This window comes from Lycium ferocissimum, unplaced genomic scaffold (assembly GCF_029784015.1).
Source record: "Lycium ferocissimum isolate CSIRO_LF1 unplaced genomic scaffold, AGI_CSIRO_Lferr_CH_V1 ctg4979, whole genome shotgun sequence".
Classification (NCBI taxonomy): domain Eukaryota; kingdom Viridiplantae; phylum Streptophyta; class Magnoliopsida; order Solanales; family Solanaceae; genus Lycium; species Lycium ferocissimum.
Window position 1 is genome coordinate 32,023 of NW_026725827.1, and position 18,650 is coordinate 50,672.

Consider the following 18,650-nt stretch of genomic DNA (forward strand, 5'->3'; position numbering starts at 1 on the left):
TTATTTTTTTTTTAAAAAAAAGTTCTTTCAAAGATAAGATGAACACTACATAAATAAGAAAGCACTAGATACCTACCTATTTAGCAAGCAAACCGTGCCAACTAAAACAACTGGGATAAATTCTGAATATCGGTAATAACAGATTTCTCAAAACAAGAGAGAATGTGAACAGAATACTCGAAAAAATTAATAAAGTAACAGCTATTGTCATTGGAATTTCATCGCCAGCTCATGCCAATTCCAAAAGCAAATACAACTACTCTGCATGCTAACCTGGTGGTAGAACAGGGATGCATCAGACTTTGCTCTCCTTCTCTGAACCACAGTGGAGTCCTGCTGAACAGTATTAAAACCAGAATTAATGCCAAGGATAACAAACAAGCCTAAGAAACAATTGAGGAACTTTGGTTGCACGAGTATGATATGGAACTCAGTCTAGTCTGAACCTTTCATTCGAGGAACAACTCTAGCAGTAATCACGATAGCCGCCTTGGATAGTTGACACAAATCATTGAATCTTTGCTCTTTTTCTAGTTTTACCTCCTTTTGTCCACATTTTAGCACTAGCAGTGGCATAACATCTTAACTTCTCAAGGATCATTCTCTCACTGATGCGCAACACCAATGAATAATATATCTTAGGTTCTTTCACCAGACAGCAACAATTCAAAGTTTTGCTATCATCTTCTAGACAGTTTGAACCATATAAACTTCCCCGAATATCCGCTAGTGCCAACAGAGCTGCACAAACTCCATCTGTCAGCAACATACTGTTGTTAGACTCAAAACCTTTTCCAAATAAAATAATATCTTTCTTCGACAATTTGAAGCCCTTAGACTTTTCAAAACCATCGGTGATAGATACTGCAAGATCGAGTTCAGCATATACTTCCTCTGGCAATAATATTATGTAAAGCAAAACCAACAGCTCAATTTGTGGCTCCCCATCAAATGAAATCTCAAAATATTCGGAATTTTGGCTAACGCACCCAGAACAATCTAATTCTCTCCATAGTGATAACCTCCTCCTACTGTAGCGATGTGAAAACCGAGATGAACTCCACTGAAGTACAAGCTCCAGATCAAGGTTCACAATGTCATACTGGTTATCAGGCTCTGCAAATCCATACCTGTGTAGCAGAGCAGCATTACCTAAAGAGCCATACGTATTGAATACCTACAAAAGGATACACAGAAGCCGCTAAGAAAATAATCAACCAGTGATAACAGCAGAGAGTATGATACACTTAAAATTTTCTCTGCCAATTAGATACAAAAGTGAATATACAACCACAGGAAAGTCATTAAATAAGTTGTTTACAAACCAGTAAGGAATATCAATTAGACAATAAGGGGTAATTTGGTTCACATACTAGTTATATGAGATAATAATGCAGAGATTATTTATATGGTCAATAATAATGAAGTTATTGTTATGCAGTAAAAAATAATGTAGTGATTGTTATGCAGTGCATAACAGTACTGCATAACAGTACAAGGAATGTTATGTATATCACCTACTAGGCTACTAGAAGGGCATTTTTTACTTAAATTCCCACATTGCTAATACATGCAATTTTATTCCACATTCTATCCTGCATACAAAAATTCAGAGATTTCCACATAAGTTAACGAGCATTATTTAATACCTCCGACCAAAAGTTGCATTTGTTATGTGGAGATTATTTCCTTTATCAAAACGTTAAATCAGTTATGTGGCGATTAATGTATTGTTATCCAGCCAACCCAAACATCATATTAGTTTATGCGAGAGTTTATGTTGGGATAATTTACCCTAGTCCCTCGAGCCAAACAGCCCCTAAGAGAATATCACTCAGATTTTCAGATCAGTTTAAAGAAGATATCAAAAAACAGATGTTTCCGCTGCATCTGTTTTTCAGCTATTCCTTTGCTCAAGAGGAGGAAAGAGATTCAGTTACTTCTCCCGCTTCTTTACTGCTTTAAACGGTTGATAGGTACATTTGTATCTTGCAGTGGAATGGCTTTATGATAAAGAACTGTCAGCACACTGGCAGGATTCAATTCATAAAATCAAAGTAGGTCTGTGCAACTTCAACTAAATAAAAGATGAAAACTCTGCTCATCTATGCAACAGGATAACAGCAATTTGAATAACAATTTCAGATTAAAAGAAGATCTCCTCACCTCAGCCCCAGCTTTGACCTTTTTCACCATGATCATTTCTACAACTGTAAGATCATCCCCAGAAACTGAAGAAGACACCGAGTAACTCCCGCTAATAGATTCACCCCTTGAATAAGCTATGGTTGTTTCATTGTTGTCATTTTCATGCTTGTCGCTGTGAGCATCATCATCCAATTCAGAATGAGAAGACTCCAAATCACTCCCACTGAAGCCTTCACCTCCTGAATGAGAGCTTCTCTTGGTTGGTCCAGAGTTATCATTTCCATATTTTTCATTGTCAGCATCATCATCCAATTCAGAATAAGAAGATGTGAAGTGTACATCCTCAGCACCAGTCTTGTGATTAAACCTGCACATCAAATGTTTTTAGGATTGAGAGGAACATAATTCAGAGCCCTTCAAATCAAGACTACATAATTTTATAGCACCAGTGCAAGAATACAAAATCATCTGGGTTCATCAATTTCCATGTAGTTGAGAGCATTTAATTGCTTAATAAGGTAGGTACATGCCCTAAAATGAAACGCGTTGAAGTCATAGGGAAACAATCATTCTGCAATTGAGTACTCTTCCCCTGGAGACTGTATGAGTTCATTGGTCAAGACATTGATCCAACAAGTAAAAGATAACCAACTTTTGATGAGTTACTGAACTCCTAGCACATAATATTCTAGGTTACGAGAGGATCCATATGCACTTAAGCAATGTTATCAAAAGCTAAAAGCGCAAAAAAGCTCTAAGGTCACCTGGGGCTTTAAGCGCAAAGCGCAAATAAAGCGTGGGCTTTAATGAAAAAAGGCGCAATGGTGCGAACATAAAAATATATATATGTTTAGTCCAAGACTAATAACAATAAGCATGAATAACAAATATAAGGATAGAGAAATTGTAAAAACATTACGATAAAGTGAAATATCAATTATCTAGTGTCACCTCATCAAGATAGGCTCTCATTGGCAAGGAAAAGTATGTCTTAGAGCCTTGATGATGACATTGAAGCGGCACATAAAGTGAGGCGAAGCCCTCAACATTTTTTTAGCCTCGCTTCAGGGCTTAAGCGCGCCTTTGACAACACTGCACTCAAGCTAATAAATCTCTGAAATAGGATCCAAACTGAGAACCCTTACCAGTCAGACGAGAAACAATTTTAATAGTTGTTAAGCCGGAAGCTCAGTTGGTACATATACAGAGTACGGAGATGTTTGGAAGCTAGAGGTGTACCTATAGCATACATTAGGGCGATTAAGGACATGTATGATGGAACCAAGACCCGGGTGAGGGCAGTGGGAGGAGACTCGAAACACTTTCTGGTCGAGATGGGGCAACATGGATCAGCTTTTAGCCTATTTTTATTTGCCTTGGGGATGGATGAACTGACGCGGCAATATCCAAGTGAAGCTGCCATAGTGTATGCTTTTTGCAGATGACATAGACACATAGTACTGATTGACGAGACACGTGGCGGAGTTACCGATAAGCTGGAGGTTTGGAGACGGACCCTAGAGTCTAACAAGTTGAGTTTGAGTAGGACTAATACAGAGTACTTGGAGTGCAAGTTTAGTAGCGTAACTCACGAGGCAGATGTGGAAGTGAGGATTGATACTCAAGTCACCTCCAAGAGAGGAAGTTTCAAGTGTCTTGGTCAATAATCCAAGGAAATGGGAGATTGACGATGATGTTACATATCGTATTGGAGCGGGGTGGATGAAATGGAGGCTCGCAACCGGTGTCTTGTGTGATAAGAATGTGCCACCAAGACTTAAAGGTTAGTTTTATGAAGTGGTTGTTAGACCAACTATGTTTTGTGGGGAGGAGTGTTGGCCGGTCAGGAACTCGCACGTCCAAAAGATAAAGGTAGCGGAAATGAGGATGCTGAGATGGATGTGTAGGCATACTAGGAGAGATAGGATTAGGAACGAAGATATTCAGAACAAAGTGGGAGTGGCCTCCGTGGTGTACAAGAAAAGGAAAGTGAAGCTGAGATGGTTCGGGCATGTGAGGAGAAGATGCACAGATGTTCCCATGAGGAGGTGTGAGAGGTTAGCTATGGTGGGTCTGAGGAGAGGTAGAGGTAAGTTGAAGAAGTATTGGGGAAAGCTGATCAGACAGAGAACATAGCACAACTGCAGCTTACCGATGTCCCTAGATAGGAGGATATGGATGTCGAGGATTAGAGTAAAAGGTTACTGGGTAGTCGAGCGCTGTCTAGTTGTCCTTATCAGTATTATTAATATTACTAATTTATTATCCTATTCTTCGATTTTTATCATTATCTATTATTTCCTTTGCTTCGGTTATCGTATTCTTTGTTGTTGCTATTATTCTTTTCCCCATTATTTTCGACATGCCTTCTTCACTACTGTATTTCCTTTTCAAACCTGTTTTGAATTGCTTTACTTGAGGCCTTGAGCCAAGGGTCTATCAGAAACAGCCTCTCTACCTTCACAAGGTAGGGGTAAGGTCTGCGTACACACCATCCTCCCCAGACCCTTGTCGGATTACACTGGGTACGTTGTTGTTGTAGTTAGTACTTACAGAAAGTTAGGGTATCACAACTGAGTATGCATAATCTCTTACTGCTTCACTTGGAATCTCAGTCAAATAATCCTCTATAATAAAATTGCTCTCTGGTATTATATCTTTCTAAAAACTTTTGATCGTCAAACAGGCAAGGCGCTATTTGGGAAGCATAAACTTTCTGGTAATCCACTTAATATTTCCACCAGTTCAGTAGATCTACATCATCTACCTGTAAGAGCATACGGTATTCAAACAACATATATACCTATTAGATTTTGCAATGGGACAAGAAGACGTCAAAACCAAAAAGTGCATTGAGAATAGGTAATTGCAAAACTACGAAGTGATGCAGAGTATGGCTGTAGATAAAGCTAGGAAAACTAAAAAGGATACACGAGGAGGACTTAAGTGATGGGAAATGAGGAATAGATTTCAACTTTTTGAGCAAGGTGGTTAGACTACTAAAAACAAGCCACTGCTCACATGCATACACGAGGCATAGATTTCAGAGTTATCATGGAACAACACCAATGAAATTTATGACGTGTAACAGCACGACGTAACAAGGAGCATATGAACCCCTCATAGCAGAGGTAAAATGAATCAGCAACTACCATTGAATAGGAAATAGTGCGACACCTCAAACCAATATGGGAAGTTCAGTAAGTAAGATGGAGAGGAAGCAGTAAGAAATGATGCAGAAGATTCCTCTAAATGTATACTTACAGATCCGCCAAGGGAACCATACCACATCCATAGTAATCATCTACTTGGAAAGACCTTGAGGCAACTAGACTTTTTGCAGCAAGATAATCCTTAACACCAAAATGTTCTGCTTTAAGCTGTAAAGAAGCCGAAGTGAAGAGAGGCTCAATACACTCTTTCCAGTCCTCGTAGATGAGTGCCTTGTCATCTTTAACTATCTGCCTACAAATACATCATAATGGTCATACTATAGAAATAAGAACAGACTAAAGCCTAATGTACACAATGACCAAGCTTCAAATAGCAGAAAATCAACAGTAGGCAAAGCAGCAAATACATTTTCTTGTAGAAAAGCCTCACATTCTCTTTTAGTTTGAAGTTCACCAGCCAGAAGTAGTAGCAACATAGGTAGGCAGCGACATCAATAATATTTTCTTCAAATGATACCGTAATAATTTTGTTGCTTTGTCGGAGAAAGCCACATGTAAAAGCAGATTACATAAGGTAGACAGATCTAGGCAAAAATGTGATTTTCTAAAAAAGGCACCCACTCATTAATAATCACCGTACTTCAATGGGTGCTCAAAATGTTAACCAAAAACAGAAAACTCCCTATTATATTTGCAAAAGAATTAACCCTTTCAGAAGCTATCCTATTTGTTTATATGCAACTGTTTGACTAGTGTCAAAGGGACAACTTAACATGGTTGACTTCTACTTTTCTTTCTTTTGAAAGCCCAACAAAGCAACAAGTTCTCGACTCTTCCGGCATTATTCGTTGAATTTCAATTACCTCTACTGAAGTACTGAACAATTGCTCTAGAAAGTTCCAACATAATATTTTCAACAGGAGTAAGTGTCATGATTCCGCACAGAGATTATTGAGCTGCAGATTCATCCACATTAAAAAACAAAAGATGTTGAACTATTGAACAGCTTATAATACCCTTCTAGATAAGTCCAGTTACACCGCAAAAAGGCTTGACCGGTATATACGACTGGGACATGCTAACAAAATATGATAACACTGATGGAAAGAATCCATTGACACCAAGAATTACATGGTTCGACCTATATCAAATAGGCATAAAAGAAGAATTTTGCTACCACAGAAGCATATGGAGAAAATACAAATTAGAGATCCCACTATAAGTTATCCAGAAAATAAATCCACGAGAATACCTCATGAATTCATTCCATGAGAAAATTTCACACAAGTGTATTTCTAACTCATTTCTATACTACTTTCTCACAATTCTGCCACATATAATTTACCATTCTTTACATTGACAAAACTTATTCCAAGTTGTAATCAAGTTTGCTAACCAATTTACTCAAAAAAAGTTAATCAAGTTGCAAGATAATTCACTCCAATTTGTAATCAAGTTGCGCACCAACTCACTCCATATTGTAATTAAGTTCCAGATGAACTTGCTTTAATTGAACAAGTTTTTTGTTTTAATTGAACAAGCTGTTAAAAACAACTTACAAATAGAAATAGAAAACATCAAGACATTTTTCTAACAAATCTCCCTCTTGGCTGGAAATTTCTAACACAATAGACGTGTTCCACCTCAATCAGTTCTTACTTAAAGTTCTTTTACTTCACGACTACTTTTCCACCAAAGAATATGCCAAGCTCTTAGCACTTGTGCCTTAATATGCACTATCCTTTTTCTTAGTTCCTCCAAGTTGTGCATACACATGCTCCAGTGCTCTATACTCCAAATTACATTTTTCTAAGCATCGCGCAGTACTTTACTCTCGTGTTTGTTGCGCATTGCTAACTAGGAATTCAGTAATATGGAGGCTGACAAACTTATGCTAACAAGTTCCGCACAGAAGCTTGCCTATAATGCTGCTTTGGACTATTTGGCATATTCATGCATGTCCAATAGTAGCTCGTTCTTCGCATAGTACTCCAATAAAACATATCAATTTTCCCCAAATAAGACCTTTATTTGGGTTAGGCGTAAAAGTGTCTGCACCTCCTATCCATCGCAACCCCACAAATGGCTTTATACATGAGAGTACGCCTTCAATGTTTCACAACCCTGCAGATAGTTCGGACTGAAAGGGAACTCACCTTCCATCCTTTTGACCCATAGATGGCCAGGGAGAACTTGTCTTCCCTCTAACATAGCCTTACAAATGACTAGAGGTGCAAAAGAAATCGTCACTCCATCCATCACAACCCCACATATGATTAGCAATACAAAGGAATTCATCGTCCATCCACTGCAACTCCACAAAGGGTTAAAGTATACAAGTGTCTTCACATTCTCACAAGTTGCATCATAATTTCTTGTGTCATCTCAAAGTGATTGGAAAACACAATCAAAAGACACCGATAACCATGAAAAAGTTAGTAGTATGGCTACAGTGTGTCACGCTGCAGTGGAAAGAATCAGCCCGTAGGTTTGATTCAAACCGGACAGCAAATAAGATAAAACTACTGGAGATAATAGATTTCCACAGAGATTTACTCAGGCGAATTATGCGTACATTCATGGACGAGAAAACATTCCACTACATTATAAGTGTATACAAAAATTAAATTAGAAATCGACTTCTCATTACCCATAAAATAACCAAAGAGAATACCTCACAAATTCATTCTAAGAAGAATTTCACAGGAATGTATCTGAGCCATTGCTTCTCTAATATTTCCTAAAAATTCTTTGACTCCTCAAACTTGAAAGAACTCTCTCTAACATCCACTCACATTTCTGTTCTATCATTTTCATTCCACTCCATGACTAAATATTGAACAAGAGACAGCTATTATAGAGTTGATTCTCTTTCACCAACACCAAGAGGCCAACTCAGTCCAAGTCATAATCAGATTACAAGGCAACTCCCCTGAGATGCAATAAAGTTGTAAGACAACTTACTCCAAGTTTTAATCATATTGAAAGTCAGCTCACTCCTAGTTTATTCAAGTTGCAAGTCAACTTACTCAACTATCCTAGAAGTTGCCATGAAACGATTTGCCAAATTTGAGTAGAAAATTCAAAGATATATTCATCAAAAAATTAAGATATTTTCCTAAGAAGTTCCAATTTCCACCAGAGTTAAGAGTTTATGTGCAAAGGCATCTACTGTAAACCTAAAATATTGACTGTAAAATCAAACAGACAAGCTTCGGAAAAAAGCAAGCTTGGAAATTCTCTATAGTAGCATCGTCATCACAAAAGAAAATTCTCTTGAAGAAAAGCAAAAAACTTTGGACCTAAGTTCTTCCCTAGTACGGTTACTTATACTTATCTATAGATATTTGCATCAAAACTCACAATTCAAACATGTTACTTTTAAAAGAAAAAGAATCACAATTCAAAGGTGTTACCTTTCTAAAAAAAAAATCACAATTCGAAGGCGGTACTCCATCCGTCCCAAAATGCTTGTCATGTTTTGCTTTTCAAGAGTCAATTTGACTAATAATCGGAGCTAAATTGGATTAGATTAATTTAATATTTTAAAATTAAAAATTAGATATTCTAAAACTACATGAAAAATACCACAAGTTGCACTTCTTCTAATATCAACTTGGTGAAAAAATACATCTTAAAATATTAGTTAAAGTTTATGTAGTTTAACTCTCAAAAGAGGAAATGTGACAAGTATTTTGGAATGAGGGAGTATACATTAACAGCTTGTTTGGATGGTTGATACCTATTGTATTGTTCAGTGTTCGTTAGTTTAAATACAATGTTTGTTTTGATTAGCATCTTATCGTATCGTTCACCCCATCATTGTGTAACGACAAAAAGTCTTATTTTTATGTAACGACCGTATTGGTGAGATCGCGTCGTTACCCTATTTCTTTTTCTTTTCTTTTTTTTTTTTTTTTTTTTTTTTGAAACTGGTAATGTTGTATTCCTCAGCATTAAGGGTATACTGGCCACCTCCAAAAAGTTGAGTTCTAGTTACCAATTACAGGGAGCCTAACAGATCTAATAAGTGAATTGCATCATTTACAAGGTCTTCTTTACACCAAAAATAAAAGGTACTGATGCACTTCCCTTAAATATTCTGAATGGAAGTGAAACTATCCTCAAAACATCTATCATTTCTCTCTCTCCAAATTGTCCACCATATGCAAGCTGGGATTATTCTCCACCATTTCTTTTGGCTTTTGCTCCCCCCACCCCCTCCTAATCCAGCAGCTCAAAAGATCTGACGTGTGCTCAGGAATTGACCATTGAATTTGCGTGAGGTTGAAGAAGATGGCATTTTATCCTTTAGCCTACCTTTTAATAGTAGCTCTACCCCGTGCCATACTTTTCGTGTAGGTTTATTCTTCAAATTGCTAATGTGTAACATTGTGTAAGGACGGCAAACAATACAATCTATCCAAACATTGTATTCATCAAAACAATACAATAAGATACTGTACAACACAATACAATATACTCCCTCCGTCCCAATTTATGTGACACTTTTCACGAAAAGTACTATAAGTTGCAACTTTGTTCATATCAATTTGGTGGAAAAAATACATCCTAGAATGGTCAAAGTTCATGCAGTTTGAATCTCGAGAAGCGAATAGTATCATATAAATTGGGAAAGGAGGAGTACTATAAGTTGCAGTTCTTCTAGTATCAGCTTAGTGAAAAAAAAATACATCAAAGTTTATATAATTTGACTCGAAATGTGACAAGCACTTTGGGACGGGGGAGTATACATATTAAGAAGGAAGAGAGGGTTGACCTTGTGAAGCTCAGTCCCAACGAGAAGAGAGTCTATTTCAGACACAGACCACAACAAGGGAATCGGTTCAGAATAAGGAAGCAACTGTAGATAACCAAACCAAGGAGATAGAGGACCGAGACTTCGCTCATACATGACAGCAACAGCTAAACCTAATATCCCTTCAAGCTCCGCTTCCTCAATCATTTCCCTTGCACCTGATGTCTTTACCGTTAAGCAGCTCTCCTTCGGTATACTCGCCACTAAATCACCTTCATTTAGATCGCACAATGCGATTACAGATACCGATGCCGAGTTCGTTGTTATTACCAGGTCTAGTGCGTTGCTGCAGTCTATACCTTGTGTTTTCATCCATTTTTTGAATGCTCGAAGTTTCCTGCTACTGGAGAAAACGTAATGTTATGTTTAAAAGTTGATATTTGTAGATAGATAAATGAGAGGGGAAGGAAGAATGTATCATACCTGGTTACCATTGCGGCGGCGGCGGAAGGTGTGAGAGTGACGACTTGCACTTTTAAGCAGACGACGGATTTGTTTTGTTTTTATTTTTTTATTTTGAAAGGTTTAGAAAAAGACAAGGCGAAGATGTTGTAAGATGCTTAAAGTTTCGAAAAATTCCAGTAAAGCCTTTTGTTTTAAAAAAATAAAATATATATTACATAGGCGAAGTGAAAGGGGATTATAACGCACCATTTGAACTTCACCAACAACGTTAAAATAGCCAATCAATTGAGCTATTAAATTCCTACCTAGTAACGCCTCAATTCAATTATTGCAAATTTTCAGTAGTCCTTCCAGAATCGAGATTGTTGGGGTGGGCAAAAAAATTGAAAAAGTCAAATTAAATTGAATTAATTCAATTTTTTGATTTTTTTGGTCCGGTTTGGAATTTACTTTATTGAAAGGTGGGTTAGTTCATCTTTTATTTTAAAGTCTTGATGTTTCGTAAATTGAAAAACCAAATTATTTGATAATATACTAGATAAGAATAGCCTATGTTGTTCACGGGCCCATCAATACCTAATTTTTTTTTTTTTGTCGTTAATTAAACTCACGCTAATTGAACTACTTCTTATCGATGCAGTAAGCGGCGATTAGCGTGTGGCTGCGGAAAAAGACCTACAATAGTATGAGGTAATGTTCTGCCTCATTCAATTGATAGACCAATTAGGGGAAAAAATCACTAAATTTGATGGATTGAGAACTGAGCTTTGTTGATTGTTAATTACCAGAAAACATTAAAAGAAGGGAAATAACCCATGTACACCGCTCACACATCTAGTTTGCAGTCAATCTAGCCCACTGTATCATTCTAGCCCATTACTGTATCATCGGTGTATAGATGATGTTTATGTTATGTATAGCTATACGACCCAAGCATCTAGTTCGCAGCTGATGTAGCCCATTACATCATCGGTGTATAGATAATGTATCTGTTATGTATAGTTATATATAAACATTCATTGACTTTGTATACAAAATGTATGTGCTTTGTATAATCATGTATAAACTCACGAAATCAACTCAAATTGCAGGGTATGGCTAATGTATCTGTTATGTATAGTTATATATAAAGCGTTTGGACATGCAATTTGAAATCGTAATTTGAAACCATCAGATGATGTAGCAACACCCTAGGGAGGATGCTACTTAACGAAATTAATCCATGCTAACTAATTTAAATATTCGTCCCGAAACTACTTTTGCAAAATAGACTAATAACTAAATTTAAGGATAAAATTTATTTTACAACATGTTCATAAGTAGAACAAAATAATAAATCCATATGTAATTCGAGTGTACCACAAAATTTAGAAGAAACAAATTTAAAACAATGATTTTATCATGTGGTAGCGAAAATAGGCCCACGTGAACAAGTTTTAAAATACAACATCTCAACATAGTAGGATCTAAAAAAAAACCTCCTAAAAAAAATAGAAATATCCAATCATAAAAATGGACAACACCTATTTTGAGTTAAATCAACACTTTAGAATTTATCAAACACGTAGAGAGAAATATTTTTTCATCGCAACATCCAAGGCTCATACCAAGCATGAAATTCAATTCTCAATCTTAAATACAAACTAGTTAAGTTTCCCAAGTTCAACACAAGTACTGAATTTAAAATATTACAAGACTTGGGCATGGACACTCCCAAAATAGTCAAGTCATTCATCAAAACCAAGTTACAAAATATTAGCATCATGACCCAAATTTCATTCAAAAGTGCATATCTAAGTGTATCACATGGATCACGTACAAGTCCCCAAAAGTATACAAAATGAATATGCTCATGCAAATGTGATCTTCATCTAAGCTTCCAAAGAGTCTACTTCAAATGGCCATCCTCAAGTCTCTCTCGGAACATCACCTAAGATAATAACAAACTATCGCTAAGCATAAAGCTTAGTGGCACATAAACTTAACTAACACTTAATATAGAAATATATATATGTAAGGAGTACAATAATAAATTCTAAGAATAAGCTTGTCAAAATCACCATAAAAACAGTTGACCTAGAAGTCAAGCTCCAGAGACCTCAACAATGACTTCTAGATTTTTCCTCATCTTTCACCCCAAAACAGAGATGACCACCATAGAAACAAAGCTCACGACCGGAGTGGAAAAGCCAGGAAGAGATTTGAAGGGCCGAAGAAGTGTCACAACCCAACCCACCATGACTGGCACCCAACTAAATCCTAGTGGGCGAACCAACACACAAGACATCTATCCATTCAAGTCCGACTTTATATTAACCAATGTCCATCAATTATTACTCATTCAAGCATCGAATAAACAAAATAAGTCATGCCATAAATACTGAAATAAATGCGAAAGTTCTAACTATTACAAAATCCCCAAAATCCGAAAATCCTCGTACAGGACTCTAATCTAAAACATGTCTAAGGAATGAAATCTGATTAATAAATATCCATAATGTCCAGAATAGGAAAAGACATCATAAAAATAAGATCTTCGGGCGGCCTGGCATAGGAAGAAGCCCACCCTAAATCTATCAGCAGACGTCCTCCACGCTAGATGTAAGGGCGAGTAGTAGTCTCTGTATCACAATCTGCACTCAAAAGAATGTAATAAGGTAGTATCAGTACAAGCATTATGTACCGGTAGATATCATAGGTCAACTAAGATTAGTATCATGCATATTTCATAAGATCAATAGAATAAACATGCCATTTAACAGACATGACTATCAATAAACCACAACAAGTCAACCAATGATAATCACAATCAAATCACCAAGATATTAAGAATCACAATCAACGGAAGCCACACGGAAACAAGTTTACCACAATAACCACACTCACTGTACACACATGCTAACTGATATCATTGCTCAGTAGTCATGACCTGCAGGGGACCCATGGTGTCCATGTACCACTCGTTTCGGATTCACTCTTCGGACCCGAGCATAAACCTCCACTCCGGAACGAACCACGGACGCGGGACATATCAACGTACCTCTCATTTTCGGAACTAACCTCGGACCACGAGCTCATAAATTAGGTCACATGTGTGCCTTTCCATACCTCTTCACAGAACAGTGTTTCTTACCTTTTCATTATCAATACCCAAGTCATCATTTCATGTCACAATACCGTCGAGAAGATCATATTAGCTTCTTATCACAACACATCCACTGCAGATATAACACGCAGGAATAGTGGCACGAAGCCTACACAATCACTCAATCACATACACATAGGAGTTTAGCCACACAATATCATGCAAGAAAACTAGACATGCTTTCTCCTAAAGAATTCACAAAACATACAATCAACTAACCAAAGTCTAACTCAAGTAGACCGTAACCTTCCTCAATGTAGAGCTGGAACAACGCAAGTCACTCCGCTACAGCTTTCCCCTTCCTTAAAGCCTCAGAACGCTCAAAGTCTAGAAATAAAAAGCTCAATGGGTTACAATTGCTCAAATCACAAGTACTACTTCAAGAATACCCTTCCCTTTACGCCATTCCAAGGGGTGAATGACTTTCTAGGTGTTAAGAAGCCTATAAAGGGCCTTAGTAATCATTAATCATCAATTCATAACCATATTCTATCAACATTCCCCTTACAAGCAGTTTTTATGGTCAAGACACCATTTTTATAGAACTTTAGGCCTCAATTCACTTAGTTTATGGCCCTAAGTGTTCAATTCATAGTTAAGAGAAACTAACCCAAGCCTTTAGATGATAACTAAGTGATAATATCCATAACCCCTCAAGTTTAGAAGGTTTATTAAGTTTCTAGGGTTTCTATTTCAATTTCACCATTAAAGACCCACAAAGGGGATACCAATCATAAAGGAGAATGAAATGATAGAATGGAATAGATGGAACTTACCTCTCGAGTTTTCTTGCTACTTGAAATTCACCCTAGGTTCTTGTTGGGAACTGTGTTGGTGTTTTATGAAAAGAGAATGTGAGACTAAGTATATTAAAATTGGGCTACTGTTTTCTGTCGACCACTACGTACTGTTATCACGCTCTTTGCAGCGGTCCCGCTATAGCGGTCAGGACCTAAGAGAATCCGCTTGACCGCTATGGCGGTCTGTTCATTGCTATAGCGGTGCCGCCATAGTGGTCCACCGCCCGCCACAACGGCCACCGAGAACATGGATGGCGGGCGCGTCAAACCGCCGCAGCAGCCGGCACCACCGCAAGCCGATACTTCTATCGCCGCAGCGGTACTTCCACTGCCACAACGGTCTATTTTCGGCAGTGAGCTCGACTTTTGTCCAATTTTTCCCCCTATCCCCAACATTTCATCCGAAGCCTCAAAAACATAAAACAAACATGCACATATACATAAAGACGCCCTACGAATCCACCCGTGGCCTCGGAATTCCCAATGGAGTTCTAATTTTCTATGTCACCCCCCCCCCCCCGACGGACTCAAGAAAATCAAGCAACAACCACAAACAAGTCAAATTTCTGCTTATAAGCTCACAAGATTTAGTTTCTACTGGTTCGTTCTACCCTTGGAAAGGTTCTATTCGGTGGGATGATCCTACATTTCCTATAACGACCGGAAGGGTCGTTACACCAGATACCAATTAAAACACTGTTCATCCCCGAACAGACAAAAATGAGAAATCTAGGGAGGAGTTACCTGTCTCGGAGAAAAGCTGAGGGTATTTGCTACACATATCAGATTCTATTTCCCAAGTAGCTTCTTCCACCGGACGATTCTTCCAATGAACTTTCACGGAGGCTATTTCCTTGGACATTAACTTACGAACATCCCTGTCTAAGATAGCAATGGGCTCTTCCTCATACGACAAATTCTCATCTAGCAAAATCGAATCCCAACAGATTATGTAGGAACCATCACCGTGGTACCTCTTCAACATCGACAAATAAAATATCGGATGAATGCCTGATAGACCCGGAGGTAAAGCCAACTTGTAAGCCACTTCCCCCACACGCTTGAGGATCTCAAACGACCCAATGTACCTCGGGCTAAGCTTGCCCATCTTCCCAAACCTCATCACACCCTTCATGGGTGAGACCTTCAAGAACACTTGCTCTCCTTCTTCAAACTCAAGATCTCAGACCTTACGGTCCGCATACTCCTTCTGCCTACTTTGTTTGCCGAGTAAGCTTGGTCGGAATCACGTTCACCTTCTCACAGGGACACTCTCGAAGATCGGTACCCCACCGCCTCACCTCAAACGCATCAAACCATCCAATAGGTGACCCACACCTCCTTCCATACAACGCCTCAAATGGGGCCATGTCGATACTCGAGTGATAATTATTATTGTCACGGCAAATTTGGCCAAAAAAGGCAAAGAATTGATCCCGATGCCCACCAAAGTCTATCACGCACGCGCGAGAAGCATATCCTCAAGAACACAGAATAGTCGCTCGGACGCCGTCGATCCGAGGGTGGAAAGTTGTGCTAAGATCCAACTTCGTATCCAACTCCTCATGCAAACATTTTCAAAACCTGGATGTGAACGTGGTGCCCCTGTCGGACACGATGGAGATAGGAACCCCGTGAAGTCTAAGCACCTTACGAATGTAGACTTTAGCCAATTTCTCCGTATTATAAGTTATCTTCGTCGAATAAAGTGGGGCACTTAGTCAACCTATCAACAATAACCCGGATAGAGTCAAATTTCCTAACGTCTTCGGAAGACCATAAAATCCATGGCTATTCTTTCCCACTTCACTCGGAGACGGGGCATCCCTCGCAATGTACCCCCGGTTTTTGATGTTCATACTTCACTGTTGACGATTCGTACACCGAGCGCCGAACTCTACTATGTCACGCTTCATCCTAGTCCACCAGTAATGTTGCCTCAGATCACGATACATCTTAATGGCACCAGAATGAATACAATACCTCGAACTATGAGCCTCTATCAGAATGGTCTTGATCAAGTCGCCCACACGTGGCACACATACTCGCCCCTTGATTCGCAGAACGCCCTCCTCATCAATCACGGCCTCTTTAGCCTCAGCACGCAATACCTTATCACGTATTTTGCACAAATTTTAGCATCCAGCGCTTAGCCTTGTCTGTTCTAAAAATGACGTGACCGAGCCTCAACACAAGCCAACACCCTACCCGTGTCGGGAAATATCCAACCTCATAAAATGGCCATAGTCTCGAACCTCTATCCAACGAACGCTTCGAAGAAATCAATCCAGGCCGTACTCCCCATACTAGCCGACTTCCTGCCTCAACGCGTTAGCCACTACATTTGCCTTGGGATGTACGAGGGGTGATGTGTTATAGTCTTTCAGCAGAGTTCCATCCATCTCGGCTGTCCGGAGAGTTCGCATCCCTCCGAGTGAACACATGTCTGCCAGAGGCACGATAGCCCCTCGTGTACACCCCTCACAATGGACACCATATAGCAGGTACCCGCATTTTCAACGCAAACACCACCGTTGACAATTCTGGGCAGACGATAGCAGATAGCTCTTCTCATGCACCTTTAATCGCCGAGAAGCATAAGCAATCACTCTTTTCACTTGCATCAAACAAAGACTCCAAATCGTAATGTGAAGCATCACAATAAACAACAAAATCGCCCTCCACCGGGTATCCTCTTAGAATCAGTGTTGTAGTCAACAAAGTCTTAAGATTTTGAAAGCTCTACTCACACTCGTTAGACCACTAAAACAGTACATTCTTTCGAGTCAGCGGGGCAACCGAGAAGCAATAGCAGGCAACCCTTCACAAACCAGAAGCGATGGCAACTGGCACCCATGAAACTACGGATCTCGGTCAGCGATGTGGAGCACACAGCCCGTTCTCGATTGCTCGAATTTTCTTCGAGATCCACCATAATACCCGTTTTCGAAATCACGTGCCCCAAGAAAGATTACGTAAGACAAGCTTGAGAATTCTACACTGAGAATTTAGCATATAGCTCCTTCTCCTACAATACCCCGAGCAATTCTCAAATGTTTCTCGTTTTTCTTACTTCTGTAGTACACCAAGATATCAATAATGAACACTATTATGAAAGAGTCCAAAAATAGTGGCTTAAACACAACCGTTCATCAAATCTATTAACGGTTACTGGGGCATTAGTAAGCCCGAAAGACATAACCAAGAACTCATAGTGCCCATACCTGGTCCGAAAAGCTGTTTTAGGAACATCCTCCGCCCGAATCTTCAATTGATGATACCCTGACCTTAAATCAATTTTTGAGAACACAGAAGCTCCCTGTTACTGATCAAACAAGTCATCAATAAGGGGAATGGAATACTTGTTGTCACGACCCAAATTGATGGGCCGTAACAAGTGCCTATCACTTTCGGCCAAGCACTCATGCTTGCATTTTTATCGCCCGGCCTATCACAGGCCCATACACGATACGTAATCGGAAGTCACATACGTTTCCGAACAATCAACATAAGAGACAACGTCACGGAACTCACGCCAACACATACATATAAACATAAGCAACGAGAGTAACGGTGTGAGCTGATTTGGCCGACACATATATAATGTACAACAAGATAAGCGGCAGTGAGGCTGCGCATAACATCACGACTACATATGTTTGTCTACGGACTCCTATGGAGTACAAACCAGAAAGTGACGGGGACAAGACCACTGTACCCATATGTACATAACGTGTATCAAAGCATACCAAAAGGGATGTAGCTCGGGATTAATGGGCGTACTTTTGAGCCTGTCGAGGGGAGGAGTCCCTTGCGATGGATCGTCCGATTGGCTACCCGATCCTACGGGCATGAACGGCGTCCATAGGAAGGGACGTCGATGAAAGAATGCATCGAGTATGTAAGGCATGAATAGTAACATAGTAAGGGATGTAAAGTATGAATAATAATAGATACGGAAATATAGATATATCGCGAGATAAAAGAGTAACTGTAAATGTGAGTGCCCATAGGGGCGGATACCACGCATGCTTAGCGTTCTTTGAAAACATTTTTTTTGTTCATATATACAGAAAATAGACATATCATATTGCGAGGCGTCGGCTCCCGATCCATTTAACCACATATGAAACGTTAGGGATGATATCATGTCATATTAT

General features: G+C 39.0%; 1 protein-coding gene across 3 annotated transcripts; it reads right to left on the bottom strand.

The window, feature by feature from the left end:
• Positions 1-52: 52 nt before the first annotated feature.
• LOC132044588 (ribosomal lysine N-methyltransferase 3) lies at positions 53-10,745 on the bottom strand. Of its 3 annotated transcripts, none has more exons than XR_009412233.1 (6): positions 10,564-10,745; positions 10,102-10,477; positions 5,413-5,609; positions 2,167-2,515; positions 447-1,177; positions 53-333 (listed from the first exon to the last, which is right to left on the bottom strand). XR_009412233.1 is itself a non-coding variant. In XM_059435085.1 (5 exons), the coding sequence occupies exons 1-5, from the start codon at positions 10,572-10,574 to the stop codon at positions 509-511; spliced, it is 1,608 nt and encodes a 535-aa protein (XP_059291068.1). In that variant the 5' UTR covers positions 10,575-10,745; the 3' UTR covers positions 53-508. The 3 variants fall into 3 exon arrangements, 1 of the variants encoding a protein (XP_059291068.1); XR_009412232.1 differs by having other exon boundaries at positions 10,102-10,483; positions 10,564-10,743; XM_059435085.1 differs by having other exon boundaries at positions 53-1,177; positions 10,102-10,483.
• Between the last annotated feature and the right edge of the window lie 7,905 nt (positions 10,746-18,650).

Coding starts and splice junctions, on each gene's coding strand:
- LOC132044588 (XM_059435085.1), bottom strand. Junction 2,516..5,412: donor ATGGTTCCCTTGGCGGATCT/GTAAGTATACAT, acceptor TTTGATGTGCAG/GTTTAATCACAAGACTGGTG. Junction 1,178..2,166: donor AGGTCAAAGCTGGGGCTGAG/GTGAGGAGATCT, acceptor ATCCTTTTGTAG/GTATTCAATACGTATGGCTC.